Source organism: Hemiscyllium ocellatum, chromosome 10 (genome assembly GCF_020745735.1).
Source record: "Hemiscyllium ocellatum isolate sHemOce1 chromosome 10, sHemOce1.pat.X.cur, whole genome shotgun sequence".
NCBI lineage: Eukaryota > Metazoa > Chordata > Chondrichthyes > Orectolobiformes > Hemiscylliidae > Hemiscyllium > Hemiscyllium ocellatum.
Window position 1 is genome coordinate 95,147,379 of NC_083410.1, and position 18,731 is coordinate 95,166,109.

At 41.8% G+C, this 18,731-nt stretch overlaps 1 protein-coding gene across 3 annotated transcripts in view; it reads left to right on the top strand.

The window, feature by feature from the left end:
* Positions 1 to 18,731, top strand: part of mthfd1l (methylenetetrahydrofolate dehydrogenase (NADP+ dependent) 1 like) — a 173,562-nt gene that overhangs the window by 77,701 nt on the left and 77,130 nt on the right. For all 3 annotated transcript variants that reach the window (XM_060831051.1, XM_060831052.1, XM_060831054.1), the window contains exon 20: positions 2,618 to 2,729. In XM_060831051.1, the coding sequence (XP_060687034.1) occupies positions 2,618 to 2,729 (112 nt within the window). The remainder of the gene's footprint in view (positions 1 to 2,617; positions 2,730 to 18,731) is intronic.

Sequence of the window (18,731 nt, forward strand, 5' to 3'; positions counted from 1 at the left end):
GCCTGTGGACTCTAGTGGACTGGCAAAAGGAAAAGTCTTCGAATGTGCACCAATTGTAAATATTTAGTAAATGGGCTTTAGCAGCTAATACTTATTCCCCCTCTTGCTGGAACCTGAAGCCTCTTATTCTTTATCTGTCTCTTGCTGTTTTTTTTTTTATTTTCATGTTTTGAGGCTGAGAACTTTGCATTATGGTGCTTTCTCTAGTGAAGGGATGGCTCATATGTTCACAGATAGCGCTTGAGGAGTCTGTTAAGGGTCACAGATGTAAAGCAAGTTCAAGGTGGTTATTTTTGAAGCTGAAGTCATTTATTATTTTTGTATATATGAAGTAATTGTATGGATCTATGCAAAAATAAAGGTCATTTAAAAAGAGCATGAGAAATACTCAAAGAAGGTGAATGAGAATTTATGAACTTACTAACTAGAATATAATTTTGTGGGGGAAGTCTGTCATAGATGAATCTGTTTTGCACTCAGTCTTTTTCAACCAATGTTGATAACAAAGATGTAATGAAGGTTCCTCCTTGTCCTTGTGGCCTTCTGAAGACATACTAAGGCCTGTGACATGTCCAAAATCTCTACATTTCTCCAATTTGGTCCCATGACCAATCCAAATTTCCATACCTTTCAATTGTTGGAGGTGTCTTCTACTGTGCCAACCCTAATATCACAGATTTCTTTGCTAAACAAGTGCCTTTCTAACTCCTCCCCTCAGATTCTTCTTGAAATATATCTCTTTGACCATTGCTTTGATCATCTATTGTGACATCTCCTCATGTGATTGATGTCAGATTACACCTTGAAACTCCTTGGCACATTTTATTACATTGAAGGCACTTTATAGATTAGTTGTGGAAACCACTAAAATCCTTGCACTGTTTAGGATGGAGTATCCTATGGATTGGCCTTAAGCAGGTTAAAACCAATGAGAGTTCACAATGCAGACTGGTGATTAATCTTATTCTCCAAAGGATGATTGTGAAGATGTACAAACTGTCAATGTCAATTCAATCTGTTTCCTCAGATGAGCTAAGTGGTATCATGAGTAGGAATCTGATTGAAACTTGAAAATCTAAGTATGTTTTCAGTTCAGACGTACAATGGGAGGACTGAACACAGCAACTCCGTTTCCTTTGGTTTAATTTGTCCTCTTTCAGAGATGGTGCAACGTTTTCAATTATGTTTCTCTGCTCACCCCAGGTCTGCCACATGACATAGATCTTGGTTCATATCTGGAATGACCTTATGTTGATCAGTCATCCAGATAAAATCAACTTGCTATTTGACTTACTATCAGCACTTGTATTTTGGAGAGAGGAATAAGGAGGCTGCCGCTCCTGTAAAAATTAAAACTCTTCAGTAGCATAGAATTCAAAGGGTTCTCGGGATACAAATTCACCAATCATTAAAAGTAACAATTTAAGTTAACACAGCAATAAAAGTGCAAACTGAACTCTAGGGTTCATTTCTACACCGATATTAGATTAGATTACTTACAGTGTGGAAACAGGCCCTTCGGTCCAACAAGTCCACACCGACCCGCCGAAGCGCAACCCACCCTACCCCTACATTTACCCCTTACCTAACACTACGGGCAATTTAGCATGGCCAAGTCACCTGACCTGCACATCTTTGGACTGTGGGAGGAAACCGGAGCACCCGGAGGAAACCCACGCAGACACGGGGAGAACGTGCAAACTCCACACAGTCAGTTGCCTGAAGCGGGAATTGAATCCGGGTCTCAGACGCTGTGAGGCAGCAGTGCAAACCACTGCCACCGTGCCGTTGTTTAGTTGATAGCATTCTCACCTTCGAGGATTCCGTGTCCTATAGGTGCTAGTGTTACACATCATTGGAGTAGTGTGCTGGATATCAAGCCTCATTGTTTCCAGAGTTGTTACAAGAGATTTTTAAAAAGCATGCAAAATTCTCCAATTTACGACTTCCATACCGAAGTCGACAAAGAAGAGACCATGTTTATACATTTCACAAAACTGACGCCTTATTACAAGTAAATAGACTTCAACAGAGTTAAGCAGTTATGAACCATTGCCATATTCCTCCACTAGTTTAAACACTAAGCTCCCTTTAAATCCCAATCCTCAACAAAACAGTCAGATTACTTGCTTTCTAAAAAGTGCAACAATTCTTCTACAATCCTTAATGTTATTTTCCTGTTTAATAAAATTTCAAGATATAATCCTTACACTGGCCAAATGTAAATTATCAAAAGTAACCAATGAAGTTTCCTTCTTTCAGGTTTGTTCAGTATTTATAACCACTGTGCAACCATTTTGGATTCTAATCCAGAGTTGTAAATCTATCTGTGACAAATCATGTATTTTGTACAGATAATAAGGGCTGGTGTCAGTGTTCCCTCTAGTTTTTGCTGTGCTTAACTTGTTTGTTGGGCTATATGCTACATTCCAGATTGTTATGGTTTACACATTTTAAAGGGAACATTGGTGGTGTTGTTGCTGCGAGTTTGCTGTGCTTCAGAGTTAGAAAGAAGTTTTGAAATTCTTTCTGTTTTAGATGGTTGTTATTGCTGATACTATGTGTCTCTCTTGATTTTTAACACTTCTCTTCCTTTGTTTCTCTCATCGACCCTAAGGGGACCCCTGTGTTTGTGCACGCTGGACCTTTTGCAAATATTGCACATGGTAGTTCTTCAATTCTAGCTGACAAGTTGGCACTGAAGCTTGTTGGCAAGGAAGGGTTTGTGGGTAAGTAGATTGCCGTATCATGATCCTCATGTTGCCCTATAGAGACATCAATGGATTGGGTGAGTGGACAAAACTGAGAGATTAAAAGTTCATTCATGGGATGTTTTGAGGTTATCTACCTCCAGACCCAAGAAAGATAGTCAGAATATTCTCTAAATGGTGAAAACTTAACTGTGGCAAGACAGAATATTTTAGGTCAAGAGTGGATTCTTTCGCCATCTCTGCCCACACTGCGACCTTGAATGTTTCTACCTCTGCCTCCATGCCCACTTTTTCAACCAAGACACCCACCCACCCACCCACCGAGGACCCCTTTTCCCGTCTCGGCCCCCATCCACCTGGACACCCCATGCTGGCGTTGACCTCTTCAATTCAAACTGTTGCTTTGACATCGACTGTCTCAACCTGTCCAACTGTCTCACCCACTCCAACCTCCCACCCTCACAATGCGCAGCCCTCCACTCCCTCCTCTCGATCCCCAACTTCACCATCAGACCCTCGGACGCAGTAGTCGTGTGGCATACTGCCCTCTACACACAGGTGCCAACTCGCAGAATTCCTCGTCAGTTCGACAACGCCTACCTGCCCACACCCCACTCCTGGCACCTTTACCTGCCACTGCAGGAAGTGCAAAACCTGTGCCCAAACCACTTCCCTCTCCTCCATCCAGTGTCCCAAAGGATCCTTCCACATCTGTCATCTACTGCATCTGTTGCATCCGGTGTGGTCTCCTCTACATCGGGGAGACAGGACGCCTCCTTGTGGATCATTTCAGAGAACATCTCTGGGACACCCCCAACACCCTGTAGCTGAACAGTTCAACTCCCCCCTCCCACTCCATCAAGGGCATACAGGTCTTGGGCCTCTTCCACTGCCAAACCGTTACCACTTGATGCTTGGGCGAAGAACGTCTCATATTCCACCTGGGACCCTGCAACCACACAGGATAAATGTGGATTTCAACAGCTTCCTCATTTCCCCTGTCGCCATATTATCCGAGTCCCAAGCCTCCAACTCGGCATGGCCCTCCAGACCTGTCCATCACTTTCCCCCTCTGACCTGTCACCTTCTCCCTTACCTTCATCCACCTATGGCGCTCTCAGCTACCTTTCTGCAACGGCCACCCCCCCCCCCCCCCAATTTATCTCTCAGCCCCGACCCACAAGCCTCATTCCTGATAAAGGGCTCAAGTTCGAAATGTCGATTCTCCTGCTCCTTGGATGCTGCCTGACCTGCTGTGCTCTTCCAGCACCAACTCTTGACTCTGATCTCCAGCATCTGCAGTCCTCACTTTCTCCTAGAATGAATGATTTATGTAGTTGGAGACCTAAAACAATCATAGTGTAAGTAAGTTTGCACAATGCAAGTTCTGAAACCCTTTTAATGAGGAAATGAAATTTTGAGCTTTATCTCATGGTGGCTGAGCTACAAAGGAATAGATGTTATGCTGTAATTGTATCAAACTCTGATTAGGCCCAATTCTGGACATGTGAGATGGCATCTTTGTCACAGAAGAAAGTATTGACCTTGCAGGGGGTTATCATAAATTCACCAGAAATATGCCAAGATTGAAAATTAAGTTATAACGATGGATTGTGTAGTCTGGGTTTGTATTTGCTCATGTATAAAAGATTAAAGAGATTTTAAATGATGTTTCAGATAATCAAATGATTTGATCATTTCTTTGCATCTACCTTCTCCCCTGTGGAAGGGGATGCCAAAACAAGTGGCATAATCCTAAAATTAGAACTAGGTTATTCAGGGCTGGATGTCAAAAAGCATTTCGAAACAGAAAGATTACTGAAAATCTGGAACTCTTCTCCTAAAAAGCAATCAGAATTAGGTTAATTGAAAAAAAAGACAAAACAGCGCATAATCTTTTTTGTTCATGGTGTAAGGCAGATCAAAAGCAGCTAGGTGAAATTACAAGTTAATTATTTTTATCCTAATTGAATGTTTGAATAGACTGGAAGGGCTTGATGGCCTGCTTCAGTTCCTGAAAAAATTCCACAGAGGCTGGTACCCCATCACCAAGTCACCCTTTATTTACATAGTCCTTGATTACACTATTGCCTCACACAGAGTCAGGCACCAGAGTGTCAGTATCTCTGACACTTACCCTTTTTATAAATTAAACAAAAAACCAAAAGAACTGTGGATGCTGAAAATCAAGCAAAAACAACTGAACTTCTGAAGTTGTTCTCTGGACCTGAAACATTAACTCTCCTTTCTCCCCACGCGTGCTACGAGACCTGCTGAACATTTTTGGCAATTTCTATTTTTGCTTCATCCTTCTTATACATCAGCCATTGCTCCCTGATTGAAACTGTTAATCTAATCCAATCGGGGAACTCAGTCTGTGAGGTCCAGCTGGGTGACCTTATCACAATCACTGTCATTCTAATGAATGCATGTCTATTACAGGTGATGTGAGAAGGTAATTGTTAAATGTCATCAACTGGCTTGCAATAGAAAGGAAGCAAAATTGGGTGTCATGTTTTACATGAGTGATGTGTTGAGATATGTTGAAGAATAAATCTTACAAGTTCAAAGTTTAAATATTTTCAGTAAATATTTGGGAATTGACAACAGTTTACTTTCAGTGTATTTTAAATTGGAAAGTGAAAAGCAATGCAAATTTCCACATATGCTAATGCCATTCAGCTGTACCTCATTACTGCATCTTCTGCACATCCACTTTCCCTGACTAAATTGTCAAATGGTGCAATAAAGGATGAGCAGAAATGTTCTCAAATTAAGTAAGAGCTTCAGTCTTCCTAATGTCTTTACTTCCCTTGACAAACTGTGTTCCTTTACCCTTAACTCATTGCTCTCTCTGAGAAGCTGAACCAGGCTGTTTGAAGCCTTAGTTGTTTGTTCCAAACTTGTGCTTTGGATGTCAATGCCACTGTCAAAGTCATTGTTTAATGCCCATCCATAAATACACTGAGAAGATGATGGGGAGTTGCTTTCTTTAACAATTGCAACCCATGTGGTGTAGGTGCCTTCACATCCCTATAGGAAGGAAGGGAGTTCCAATATTTTTCGGCAGCTTCATGATGAAAGAACAGCTTTATGTTTCCAAGTTAAGATGGTGTGTGGCTTGCAGGTGAACTTGGAGATGGTCGTGCCTGCATGTTTGTAATGGTTGTGGGTTTGAAGTGTGCTGTTAGAATTGCTTTAGGGAGACCACCTGTAGATGGTACACTCTGCTTTTATGCAAAACAGCCCTGGCAGGAAAAGTGAATGTTTAAATTCATGACACGTAGAAATAAACTTCCAGTCATATATCTGCGCAATTGCTAAGTCTGTTTCTACTGCTGTAATGTTGCCTCTATCCTTCCGTCAAATCAAATGCAGGTGAAATTATTATCCTTGTTTTTGTTAGCTCTAGACTCGAGCATTCAGTGCCCTCTTAGCTGGCCCCCAAATCTGCTTTCTGTAATCTTCATCCAAATCTCTGCTGCCTGTGTCCTTTAATGTATAGAGTTTGACCAGAAACCAACAGCTCAAAAGACAAATGGGCAATCACTGGCTGTGGGACAGGTTAGATCAGATAAAGCCATGGTGAGTTCAAGCTGGCCTTCATGAGCTTTTAGGATAAATGTTTCTAAGACTGAGAGGATATTCATTGTGCAGATATCTTGAGTGGAGCTCTCTGAATATTGATTTTCTTCATCAGCATTTGGTCTTTGTAAAACTAATCAGCAATCGCATTTCTTAACATTAGATATTGTTTTCTGACTATCTGACCTTGATAGAGTCCTACCTGGTTTCTGTGTGGTGGTTTTTGCAGAGGCAATGACTCAATCTCACAAGGAACTACATTGTTGGTATTCGTGCAATCTTGTAACAGTGCAAGTGAGAGTTTTGCAGTAACTATTGGCAAAGCAGTGAACAAATCTTGGCTTAATTACTAGTGCTCACATCTAAGTCATGAATTCAAGTTCTACTCCAGAGATGTGCGCGCACAAATCAGGCTACGAATCCTGGTGCAGTGCTGAGGGAACATTGCTCTGTCAGAGGTACCATCTTCCAGATGAAACATTAAATTGAGGCACTGTCTGTGCTTAAAGTAAATATAAAATACCTCATGACACTAATGGAAACAGTAAGGTTATTATCTTAGTGCCCTGGCCACTATTCATCGCTTAAGCACATAAAAACACAACTTAATCTTTCAGCAATCCTTAATTTCTAGAAAAGACATACAAAAACTGCCTATGCAAGATCTTTTATTAAGTAAAGGAAGGAAACTAAAAACCGGTAACTATAAGTATTATGATACAGGGTAACCCCCTCCCGCCCGCTAATTTAAACCTGTAACACAAAAGATTTATCCTGCACGGTAATCTGTCAACATTCGAGAAGGGAGACCCCTCACACCTTCATAACAATAACTTAAAGTCTACTTTTGGGAAAATGTTAGAGAAAATTTTAAAGAATTTGATACCAGAGCATTTAGAAATACCTAAAACGATCAGGCAAAATCATTATGGCTTCATGAAGACATTAAAAGCAGGATAGATGACAGGGAAACGATGGATTTAATCTATCTGGATTTTCAGAAGGTATTTGATAAGGTGCCAAACATTAGGCTACTGAATAACCCATGTGTTAATATATTAGCATGGATAGAGGATTGGCTAAATAGTAAGAGACAGTAGGGATAGCAGTGCATTTTCAGGATGGCAACCTGAAATTAGTTGTCATAGGGATCAGTGCTGTGGCCACAATTATTGACCGTATATGTTCTTGACTTGTATAAGGAAAGTGAACGGACAATAGCCAAGCTTGCGGATGACACAAAAAGTAGGTGAGAGTGACAGTTGGAATGTGAACTTATGCATTTTAGTAGGAAGAATAAAGGAGCTGAATATTATTGACTTAGAATCATAATCATAGAGATGCACAGCATGGAAACAGACCCTTTGGTCGGTATGGACAAGTTGGACCGGATATCCCAACCGAATCTAGTCCCACCTACCAGCACCTGGCCCATATCCCTCCCAACCCTTCCTATTCGTATACCTATCCAAATGCCTTTTAAATGTTGCAATTATACCAGCCTCCACCACTTCCTCTGGCAGCTCATTCCATACACATACCACCCTTTGCGTGAAAAAGTTGCCTATTAAGTCTCTTTAATATCTTTCCCCTCTCAACCTGAACCTCTGTCCTCTAGTTCTGGACTCCTGCACCCCAGGGAAAAGATTTTGTCTATTTATCCTATCCATGCCCCTCATGACCTTATAAACCACTAAAAGGTCACCCCTCAGCTTCTGATGCTCCAGGGAAAACAGCCCAATCTTATTCAACCTCTCTGTACAGCTCAAATCCTCCAACCCTGGCAACATCCTTGTGAATCTTTTCTGAACCTTTCAAGTTTCACAATATCTTTCCAATAGGATGGAGATCAGAACTGCACGCAATATTCCAACAGTGGCCTAACCAATGTCCTGTACAGCTGCAACATGATCTCCCAACTCCTGTATTCAATAGTCTGACCAAAAAAGGAAGCATATCAAATGCCTTCACTATCCTATCTACCAGTGACTCTACTTTCAAGGACCACTCCAAGGTCTCTTTGTACAGCAGCACTCCCTAGCACCTTACCATTAAGTGTATAAGTCCTGCTAAGACTTGTTTTCCCAAAATGCAGCACCTCGCATTTATCTAAATTTAAACTCCATCTGCCACATCTCGGCCCATTGGCCCGTCTGATCAAGATCCCGTTGTAATCTGAGGTAACCTTCTTCGCAGTCCATTGCACCTCCAATTTTGGTGTCAACTGCAAACTTACTAACTATACCTCTTATGCTCACATCCAAATCATTTATATAAATGATGAAAAGTAGTGGACCCAGCACAGATCCTTGTGGCACTCCACTGGTCACAGGCCTCTAGTCTGAAAAACAACCGTCCACCACCACCCTCTGTCTTCTATCTTTGAGCCAGTTCTGGATCAAATGTCCAGTTCTCCTGTATTCCATGAGATCTAACCTTGCTAACTAGTGTCCCATGGGGAATCTTATTGAATGCCTTACTGAAGTCTGTATAGATCACGTCCACTGCCCTCATCAACCTCTTTGAAACTTCAAAAAACTCAATCAAGTTTGTGAGACATGATATTCTGCGCACAAAGCTATGTTGACTATCCCTAATCAGTCCTTGCCTTTCCAAATACATGTACATCCTGTCCCTCGGGATTCCCTCCAGCAATTTGCCCACCACCGATGTCCGGCTCACTGGTTTAGTTCCCTGGCTTGTCTTGACCACCTTCGTTAAACGGAGACACCACGTTAGCCAACCTCCAGTCTTCCGGCACCTCACCTGTGACTATCGATGATACAAGTATCTCCGCAAGAGGCCTAGCAATCACTTCCCTAGCTTCCCATGCAGTTTTAGGATACACCTGATCAGGTCCTGGGGATCTACATTCTATACCTTCCATGTCCTATTCCACAATAAATACTGATGCAAAATACTCGCTTAGTATCCCCCATCTCCTGCAGCTCCACACAAAGGCTGCCTTGTTGATCTTTGAGGGACCCTGTTCTCTCCCTAGTTACCGTTTTGTCCTTAATGTATTTGATGAAACCCTTTTCAATTTTCCTTAACTATATTTGCCAAAGCCATCTCATGTCCCCTTTTTTTCCCTCCTGATTTCTCTCTTAAGTATACTCTTACTGCCTTTATACTCTAAGGGTTCACTTGATCTATCCTGTCTATACCTGACGTTTTCTTAACCAAACCCTCAATTTTTTTAGTCATCCAGCGTTCCCTATACCTACAGCCTTTCCTTTCACCCTAACAGGAATGTACTTCTCAGGACTCTAGTTATTCTCATTTCTGAAGGCTTCCCACTTTCCAGCCGTCCCTTTATCTGCAAACATCTGCGCCCAATCAGCTTTTGAAAGTAATTGCCTCATACCATCAAAATTGGCAGTAATTCTCCAATTTAGAACTTCAACTTTTAGATCTGGTCTATTGTTTTCCATTACTATTTACAAACTAATACAATTATGGTTGCTGGCTCCAAAGTGCTCCCCCACTGACATCTCAGTCACCTGCCCTGCCTTATTTCCCAAGAGTAAGTCAAGTTTTGCCTCTTCTCTAGTAGGTATATCCACGTACTGAATCAGAAAATGTTCTTGTACACACTTTACGAATTCCTCTCCATTTAAAAGCGGCACAGTGGTTAGCACTGCTGCCTCACAGCGCCAGAGACCCGGATTCAATTTCCGCATCAGGTGACTGACAGACTGTGTGGAGTTTGCACACACTCCCTGTGTCTGCACAGGTTTTCTCCGGGTGCTCCGGTTTCCTTCCACGGTCCAAAAAAAAATTTGCAGGTTAGGTGGATTGACCATGCTAAATTGCCTGTAGTGTTAGGAGAATGAGTCTAAGTGCGTTGTGCTTCGGCGGGTCAGTGTTCCACCCCCACTTCCACAAGAAAAGTACAAGGAGCTCAAAAGGGGCGGCACGGTGACTCAGTGGTTAGCACTGCTGTCTCACAGCACCAGGGTCCCAGGTTTGATTCCATCCTTGGGTGACCGCCTGTGTGGAGTTTGCACATTCTCCCCGTGTCTGCATGGGTTTCCTCCCACAGTCCAAAGATGTGCAGGTCTGAATTGCCCAGTGTTAGGTGCATTAGTCAGAGGGAAATGGGTCTGGATGGGTTACTCTTTGGAGGGTCGGTGTGGACTGGTTGGGCCAAAGGGCCTGTTTCCACACTGTAGGGAATCTAATCTAATCTAAACCCTTAACACTGTGGCAGTCCCTTTATATGTTTAGAAAATTAAAATGCCCTACCATAACCACCCTATTGTTCTTACAGATAGCTGAGATCTCCTTACAAGTTTGTTTCTCAATTTCCCTCTGATTATTGGGGGGTCTATAATACAATCTCAATAAGGTGATCATCCCATTCTTATTTCTCAGTTCCACTCAAATAACTTCCCTGGATGTATTTCAGGGAATATCCTCCCTCAGCATAGCTGTAATGCTATCCCTTATCAAAACTGCCATTCCCTCTCCTCTCTTGCCTCCTTTTTTGTCCTTCCTGTAGCATTAGTATCCAGGAACATTAAGCTGCTAGTCCTGTCCCATCACTCAGCCATGTTTCCTTAATTGCTATGATATCTCAGTCCCATGTTCCTAACCAAGCCCTGACTTCATCCGCTTTCCCTGTTTGGCCTCTTGCATTGAAATAATTGCAGTTTAATTTATCAGTCTGATTTTGTTCTCTGCTTTGTCCCTGCCTGCCCTGACTGTTTGACTCACCTTTGTTCTCAATTGTACCAGTATCAGATTGATCTCTTTCCTCATTATCTCCTTGGAATTCCTCCCCCACTCCTACCCACCCCCATCCAACTTTACTAATTGAAATCCTCCTGAGCAACTCTAGCAAATCTCTCTGCCAATATATTAGTATCCTTGCAATTTAGGTGCAATCCTAGCTCCTTGTACAAGTCACTTCTATCCCAAAAGAGATTCCATGATGCAAAAATGTGAATATTTCTTGCATACACTAGCTCCTCAGCCAGGCATTCACCTGCTCTATCCTCCTATTCCTGCCCTCACTAGCTCATAGCACCGGGAGTAATACAGATATTACTACTCTTAAGGATCTCCTGTTTAACTTCCTACTTAATTCTTTGTAATCTCCCTTCAGAATCTCAACCTTTTCCCCTCCTGTGTTGTTTGTTCCAATGTGTAAAATGACCTTCTGGTTTCTATCCCCTTGAGAATATTCTGCACCCTCTCTGAGACATCCTTGATCCTGGCACCAGTGAAGTAACACACCATTCTGACTTTTCGCTGCTGGCCACAGAAACGTCTGTCTGTACCTCGGACTAGAGAATCCCCTAACACAATTGATCTCTTGTAACTCGACATACCCCTCATTACATTAGAGCCAGTCTCAATACCAGAAACTTGGCTGTTCGTGCTACATTCCCCTGAGAATCCATCACCCCCTATATTTTCCAAAACAGCATATTTGTTTGAAGTGGGGATAGCCACTACTTGCCTACCTCTTTCACGTTCCCTGGAGTTAACCCATGTACATGACTGTATCTGCGACTTTACTGCCTTCCACTACATCCCCTTGCTCTTGTAAATTCCTCATTACGTCGAACTGTCTTTCCAACTGATGCATGCGATCTGATAGCAATTGCAACCAACAGCATTTATTGTAGATATAATCCTCAGTAACCCGTAAACTTTCCCTAAACTTCCACATCTGACAGGAAGAGCATCTACTCTACTCTACTAAAGGCCATTTTTGCTTCTTTCAATCTACAGACCCAGAAAATCGCTCTGTCTTATTCCTCTACTAAACACTACTTCAGGTTAATACTGATGGCTTATTTTTTTAAGTTTAATCAAGAGACATATCTCAAAATAACATAATCGAGAAAGAACCCACTCTACTCACTACTGCAGACTCACTGTGAGGCCACACTTAAAATATTCACTTATCTGTTTATGTGCTGCAACCTCTCCCAAACAGGTTCCTCCAAGATTAGTTATGAATTTCACTGTTTGTTAATTTTCCCAGATGCACTCCGATGTCCAGCGATACATGAATTCAAACAGCAAAGGCAGTAACTGTGTATGTTCACTGCTGTGTCAGTTAGCAATGTGGGATTCTTTCTCTCTCTGTCTCCTGCACTGACCTAACCATATGCTTCCTTTGTCTGTTCCTCTCACTTTTAGAAGTGCTGTTGTTTTGACTTTGTTTTGGAACTTCGGAGGGAAAAAAATGCAAAGTATATAAAACAGTAATTGCTGCTCTTGGAATTCGAGGGAATCACCTCCAACACTTAAAATACCTCAAAAAAGGAGCAGCTGTTTTAGCCAGAAATTTTTCCCATCCTCCATCTTGGATTACCCAGAATCCTTTAGAAAGACTGCAGAAATCTTTGGAACCAATGGACTCCTCACCCATGAATCACTAAAAGCTAGCAGCCAAATTCAGCACTTTAATAGGGAAGGCAAATGGAATGTAAGTCTTTTATTTCAAAAATAATCAAATATGATATTAGCAAAACCTTGATGCTTTCATATAAGACCACGCTTGAAAAGTTTGAACAGTTTTGGGCCCCTTATTGAAGGAGCTATATTCTTGCATTGGAGGTTGTCCAGAGATTGTTCACTGAGCTGATACCAGGTATGGCAGGGACTGTAATGAGGAGAAGTTGCATATATTGGGCCTGTACTCATTGGAGTACAGAAAAGTGAGTGGTGATCTGATTGGAGCATATAAAATTCTTAAGTAATTTGATAGGGTAAGTGTAAAAAGGTTGCTTCCCCTTGTGGGAGAATCTAGGACCAAAGGGCATATTCTCAGAATAAGGCGTCGTACATTTTAAGACCCAGATGAGGAGCAATTTCTTCTAAGGGTAGTTGAATCTGTGGATAGTTGAGGCTTTTCAAGGCTGAGAGAGCAATTTTTAATCAAGTAAGGGAATCCAGGGTTTTGGGGGGGAAGCAGGAAACTGGAGTTGAGCATTACCAGATATCAGTGAACGCCAGATCAGACTCATTAAACTAAATGATGTTAAAAATCTCTCAACACCAGGTTATAGTCCAACAGGTTTAATTGGGAGCACACTAGCTTTCAGAGCGACACTACTTCACCAGGTGGTAGTTCATCAGGACCGTCGCTCCAAAAGCTAGTGTGCTTCCAATTAAACCTGTTGGACTATAACCTGGTGTCTTGTGATTTTTAACTTTGTACACCCCAATCCAACACTGGTATCTCCAAATCAAATCTAAGTGACCATCTTCTGCTCCTGTTTCTTATGGTCTAATTGGTTAGTTATCCCATTGTAGTTTGCGGGAGCTAGGTGTGCGCAAACTGGCTGCTGCGATTTCTCCATTCCAACAGTGATTACACTTCAAAAGTACTTCATTAGCTGCATAGTGCTTTGGAACATCTGCCATGAAATTGCTATATAAGCAGAAGCCTGTTCTTTTTTTTAAAAAAACAAATCAACAAGAAAGGGAAAAATATCAAATTATTTGTTCTGTTAATGTTGCAGGAGTTGAACCTTCAGTTCAGAGTATCTGTAAGAATAATAGGGTGGTTATGGTTGGGGATTTTACCTTTCCAAACATAGACCAGAGCTACTACAGTGTTAAGGGTTTAGATGGAGAGAAATTTGTAAAATGTATACAAGAACATTTTCTGTTTCAGTATGTGGATGTACCTACTAAAGAAGGTGCAAAACTTGACCTACTCTCGGGAAATAAGGCAAGGCAGATGACTGAGATGTCAGTGGGGTACCACTTTGGGACCAGTGACCATAATTCTATTGGTTTTTAAATAGTGAGGGAAAAGCATAGACTGGATCTAAAAGTTGAAGTTCTAAATAAGAGGAATGCTAATTTTGACGATATTAGGCAAGAACTTGCAAAAGCTGATTTGGGGCAGATATTCGCAGGTAAAGGGATGGCTGAAAAATGGGAAGCCTTCACAAAAGAGGTAACGAGAGTCCAGAGACAATATATTCATGTTAGAGTGAAAGGAAAGGCTGGTATTTGTAGGGAATGCTGGATGACTAGAGAAACTGAGGTTTTGGTTAAGAAAAAGAAGGAAGCAGATGCCATGTATAGACATGAGAGACCAAGAGAATCCTTAGAGTGTAATGGCAGTGGGAGAATGCTCATGATGGAAATCAGGAAGGCAAAAAGGGGACATGCGATAGCAAATAGAGTTAAGGAGATTCCAAAGGGTTTTTATAAATATATTAAGGACAAAAGGATAACTAGGGAGAGAATAGGGCCCCTCAAAGATCAGCAAGGCAGCCTTTGCGTGGAGCCGCAGGAGATGGGGGAAGATACTAAACGATTATTTTGCATCAGTGTTTACGGTGGAAAAGGGTGTGGATCGTAAATAATGTGGGGAAATGGATGGTGATATCTTGGAAAAATGTCCATATTACAGAGGAGGAAGTGTTGGATGCCTTGAAAAACATTAAGGTAGATAAATTCCCAGGACCGGATTAGGTGTACCCTAGAACTCTGTGGGTAGCAAGGGAAGTGATTGCTGGGCCTCTTGCTGAGATAATTGTATCATCGATAGTCACAGGCGAGGTGCCGGAAGAGTGGCGATTGGCTAATGTGGTGCCACTGTTTAAGAAGGGTGGTAAGGACAACGAAGGAAACTATAGACCAGTGAGCCTGATGTTTGTGCTGGGCAAGTCGTTGGAGGGAATCCTGAGGGACAGGGTTTGCACATATTTGGAAAGGCAAGGTATAATTAGGGATAGTCAACATGGCTTTGCGTGTGGGAAATCATGCCTCTCAAACTTGATTGAGTTTTTTTTTTAAGTAACAAAGAGGATTGACGAGGGCAGAGCGGTGTACATGATCTATATGGAGTCAAGCATGTGGTGCTGGAAAAACACAGCAAGTCAGGCGGCATCCGTGGAGCAGGAGAATTGACGTTTTGGGCAAAAGCCCTTCTTCAGGAATAGCGTGATCTATATGGACTTCAGTAAGGCGTTCGACTTGGTTCCCCGTAGGGGACTGGTTAGCAAAGTTAGATCTCATGGAATACAGGGAGAACTGGCCATTTGGATACAGAACTGGCACAAAGGTAGAATATAGGGGGTGGTGGTGGTGGAGGGTTGTTTTTCATACTGGAGGCCTGTGACCAGTGGAGTGCCACAAGGGTCAGTGCTGGGTCCATTACTTCATGTTATTTATATAAATGATGTGAACATAGGTGGGGTTGTTAGTAGGTTTCCAGTTGAATCCAAAATTGGAGGTGTACTAGACAGTGAAGAAGGTTACCTCAGATTACAGCGGGATCTTGATCAGATGGGCCAGTGGACTGAGGTGACAGATGGAGTTTAATTCAGATAAATGCGAGGTGCTGCATTTTGGAAAAACAAATCGGAGCAGGATCTCTACACTTGACGGTAAGGTCCTAGGGCATGTTGCTGAACAAAGAAACCTAGGAGTGCACGTTCATAGCTCCTTGAAAGTCGAGTTGCAGGTAGATAGGATAGTGAAGAAGGTAATGATATGCTTTCTTTTATTGGTCAGAGTATTGAGTACAGGAATTGGGAGGTCATGTTGTAGCTGTAGAGGACATTGGTTAGGACACTGTTGGAATATTGCATGCAATTCTGGTCTCCTTCCTATCAGAAAGATGTTGTGAAACTTGAAAGGGTTCAGAAAAGATTAACAAGGATGTTGTCAGGGTTAGAGGATTTGATCTACAGGGAGGGGCTGAATAGGCTGGGACCTTGTTTTCCCACAGCATTGCAGGCTGAAGGGTGACCTTATATAGGCTTATAAAATCATGAGGGACATGGATAGGATAAATAGACAAGGTCTTTTCGCTGGGGTCAGGGAGACCAGAACTAGAAGGCATAATTTTAGGGTGAGTTATAAAAAGGGACCTGAGTGATGCATGTATAAAATGAGCTACCAGAAGAACTGGTGAAGGCGAGTACAACTGCAACATTTAAATCTGCATGTGTAAATGAATAGGAAGCGTTTAGATGGATATGGGCCAAGTGCTGGTAAATGGGACTAGATTAGTTTAGGATATCTGTTCGGCATGGACGGGTTGGACCGAGGGGTCTGCTTTTATGCTGTACATCTCTATAACTGACATGCCTATGCACCTTTTTCCCTATGAATAACACAGGCCAAACCAGTGTTCATCTGTCTTGTTTTTGTAGATTTTTTTTTCTTGCCATTGATTTCCTCAATTTACAAAAGTAAATAATTAACTTGCAAGGGTTTTCAAATGCACAAAAGCTGATTTTTTTTTTTCTGGAAAATCTTTTTTGGAACAATGTCATTCTACTTCTGTCTCTTTTTTGACTTGCCAATTCTACTTTGGAATTCATTGTCAAGAATACTTTTAAAATACTTGAGAGATTAAAATCAAGATGCTCAGAACGCCAGGATTGAGCACACAGAACTCTGAAGACTGTGAGACCAAGCAGGTTATATAAATAAGGATTAGGGAGGGTGTGAAGGGGTTTGACTGCGAAAATGAGTCATTGCTGAATTGAGAGCCAACGAATGGTAGCAAGGTTGGGGGTGATGGGAATGAATTAGGATTCAGGCAGAAAAAGGAACTTGATGACAGATATTCACAATTTACTGAGGAGTGAACAGCTGCATGATCCACTCGAGTGCAAGTTCAGCAGAGAGCTTATCCATTTTCCTACGGCATTTCCTTTTATAAATGGTCTCAAGCATCCAGTGTGTGGAGTTACAATTGCTGCTTCCTTCCTTTTGCACATAATGAGCTTTCTTTCCAAGAACGGATCTGACTTATAATGACTGTACAGGCTGAGGAGGAAATGTCGCAGTACACAAACTAACTGTGATAAGGATGGCACATTTGAGTAGAATCCATCTAATTCCATAAAATTGTTGAGAAGTTACTTCATCTAGCAAACTCGACACACCATGTGGTACTAGTTCAAAGTGAACAAGTTTGTCCTCCTATTTGAGGTCTGTCTGTTGGTCTGTGCTGTGCAAGCACTGTGATTAACCATGATGTTTGAGGTGCTGATTTAAATAGCGTTGTTGAAAAGTTGTATAAAATATCCTAGTTTTCTGCTATAATTTTTTTTAAGTGCTTCAGAATTTTCATCTTGCGGCTCCTTTCTCTGGCCTAATATTGATGATTTATGCAGGACCCAAGTATGCATGCTGCCAATTTTCAAGGGAGCCCAGCCATAGACATGTTCAGCAATCTCTGAATTAGTAGATGGCAAAAAGATAAGAATGAGACATGTGGACTGGAAAGGAAACTTTTGGAAGGAAACTGAATGGAATCTTGTTTCTAGCAACATGTGTCCGTCTTCTAAGCAATCCAAACTGAGTTGAAATTTAAACAGTTAAAGATCAAGCAACACCAGGTTATAGTCCAACAAGTTTATTTGGAAGCTTTAGCTTTCGGAGCGCTACTCCTTCAGGTGGTTGTGGAGTATAAGATCTTAAGACACAGAATTTATAGCAAAAGTTTATAGTGTGATGTAACTGAAATTATGTTTTGAAAAAGCCATGGATTGTTTGTCTCATCTTTTTAGAATGAACGTGTTGGTTTCAGTTCTTTCATAGGTAAATCGCAGAACTTTAAAGTTACATTCTCAAGTGAACTTTAGCAATTGATGTCAAGTCAGCACAGATAATGCATTTAAGGTGTGAGGTGCCCTGTGTGAAGCTGTCTGTGCCACAATGTTCGGACTGATTCTAATCTAAAAAACGGATTTGCAGAATCCTACATGGATTTGTGCTGTTTTTGAACAAAATAAAATGTAATTCTGCAAGTACAAATTCACCCCACAAACTTATGTGTGTGTGTGTGTGTGTGTGTGTGTGTGTGTGTGTGTGTGTGTGAGTGTGAGAGAAGGGGTATAGATCTGTGAGAGGGTGTGTGCGTGCGCGCCTGAGTGTGTGACTGTGTATGTGAGCATATGTGTGTGAGCATATGAGAGAGGGTCTGCATGGGAATATGGGTCTGTAGGAATGTGTGTCTGTTTGTTGGGCAATGGGGTCACCTGTAGTGTGACATGAACAGACACTGACAGATGCACACACAGAAAGACACAGACACACTCCTATGCACGTGTGTATATATACACACACACACACACACACACACACACCCCTACAGATTCATAAACTCACACAGACCATCTCTCATGCATTAACACACACACTCCCACACACCTGCATTTTCGCACATACTTATTCCCCTTTACACTCTCTCTCGTGCACAGTCAGACATTCCCCCCCCCCCCCCCCACAAACACACAAGTTTGTGGGGTGAATTTATTCTTGCAGAATTACATTTCATTTTGCTCAAAAACTGCATGAATCCATTAAAATTCTGCAAACCCATTTCTTAGTTTAGAATCGGTCTGAACATTGTAGCATAGGGCACCTCACACCTTAAATGCATTTTCGGGGCTGGCATGACACCAGTTGTTAAAGTTCACTTGAGAGTGTAACTTT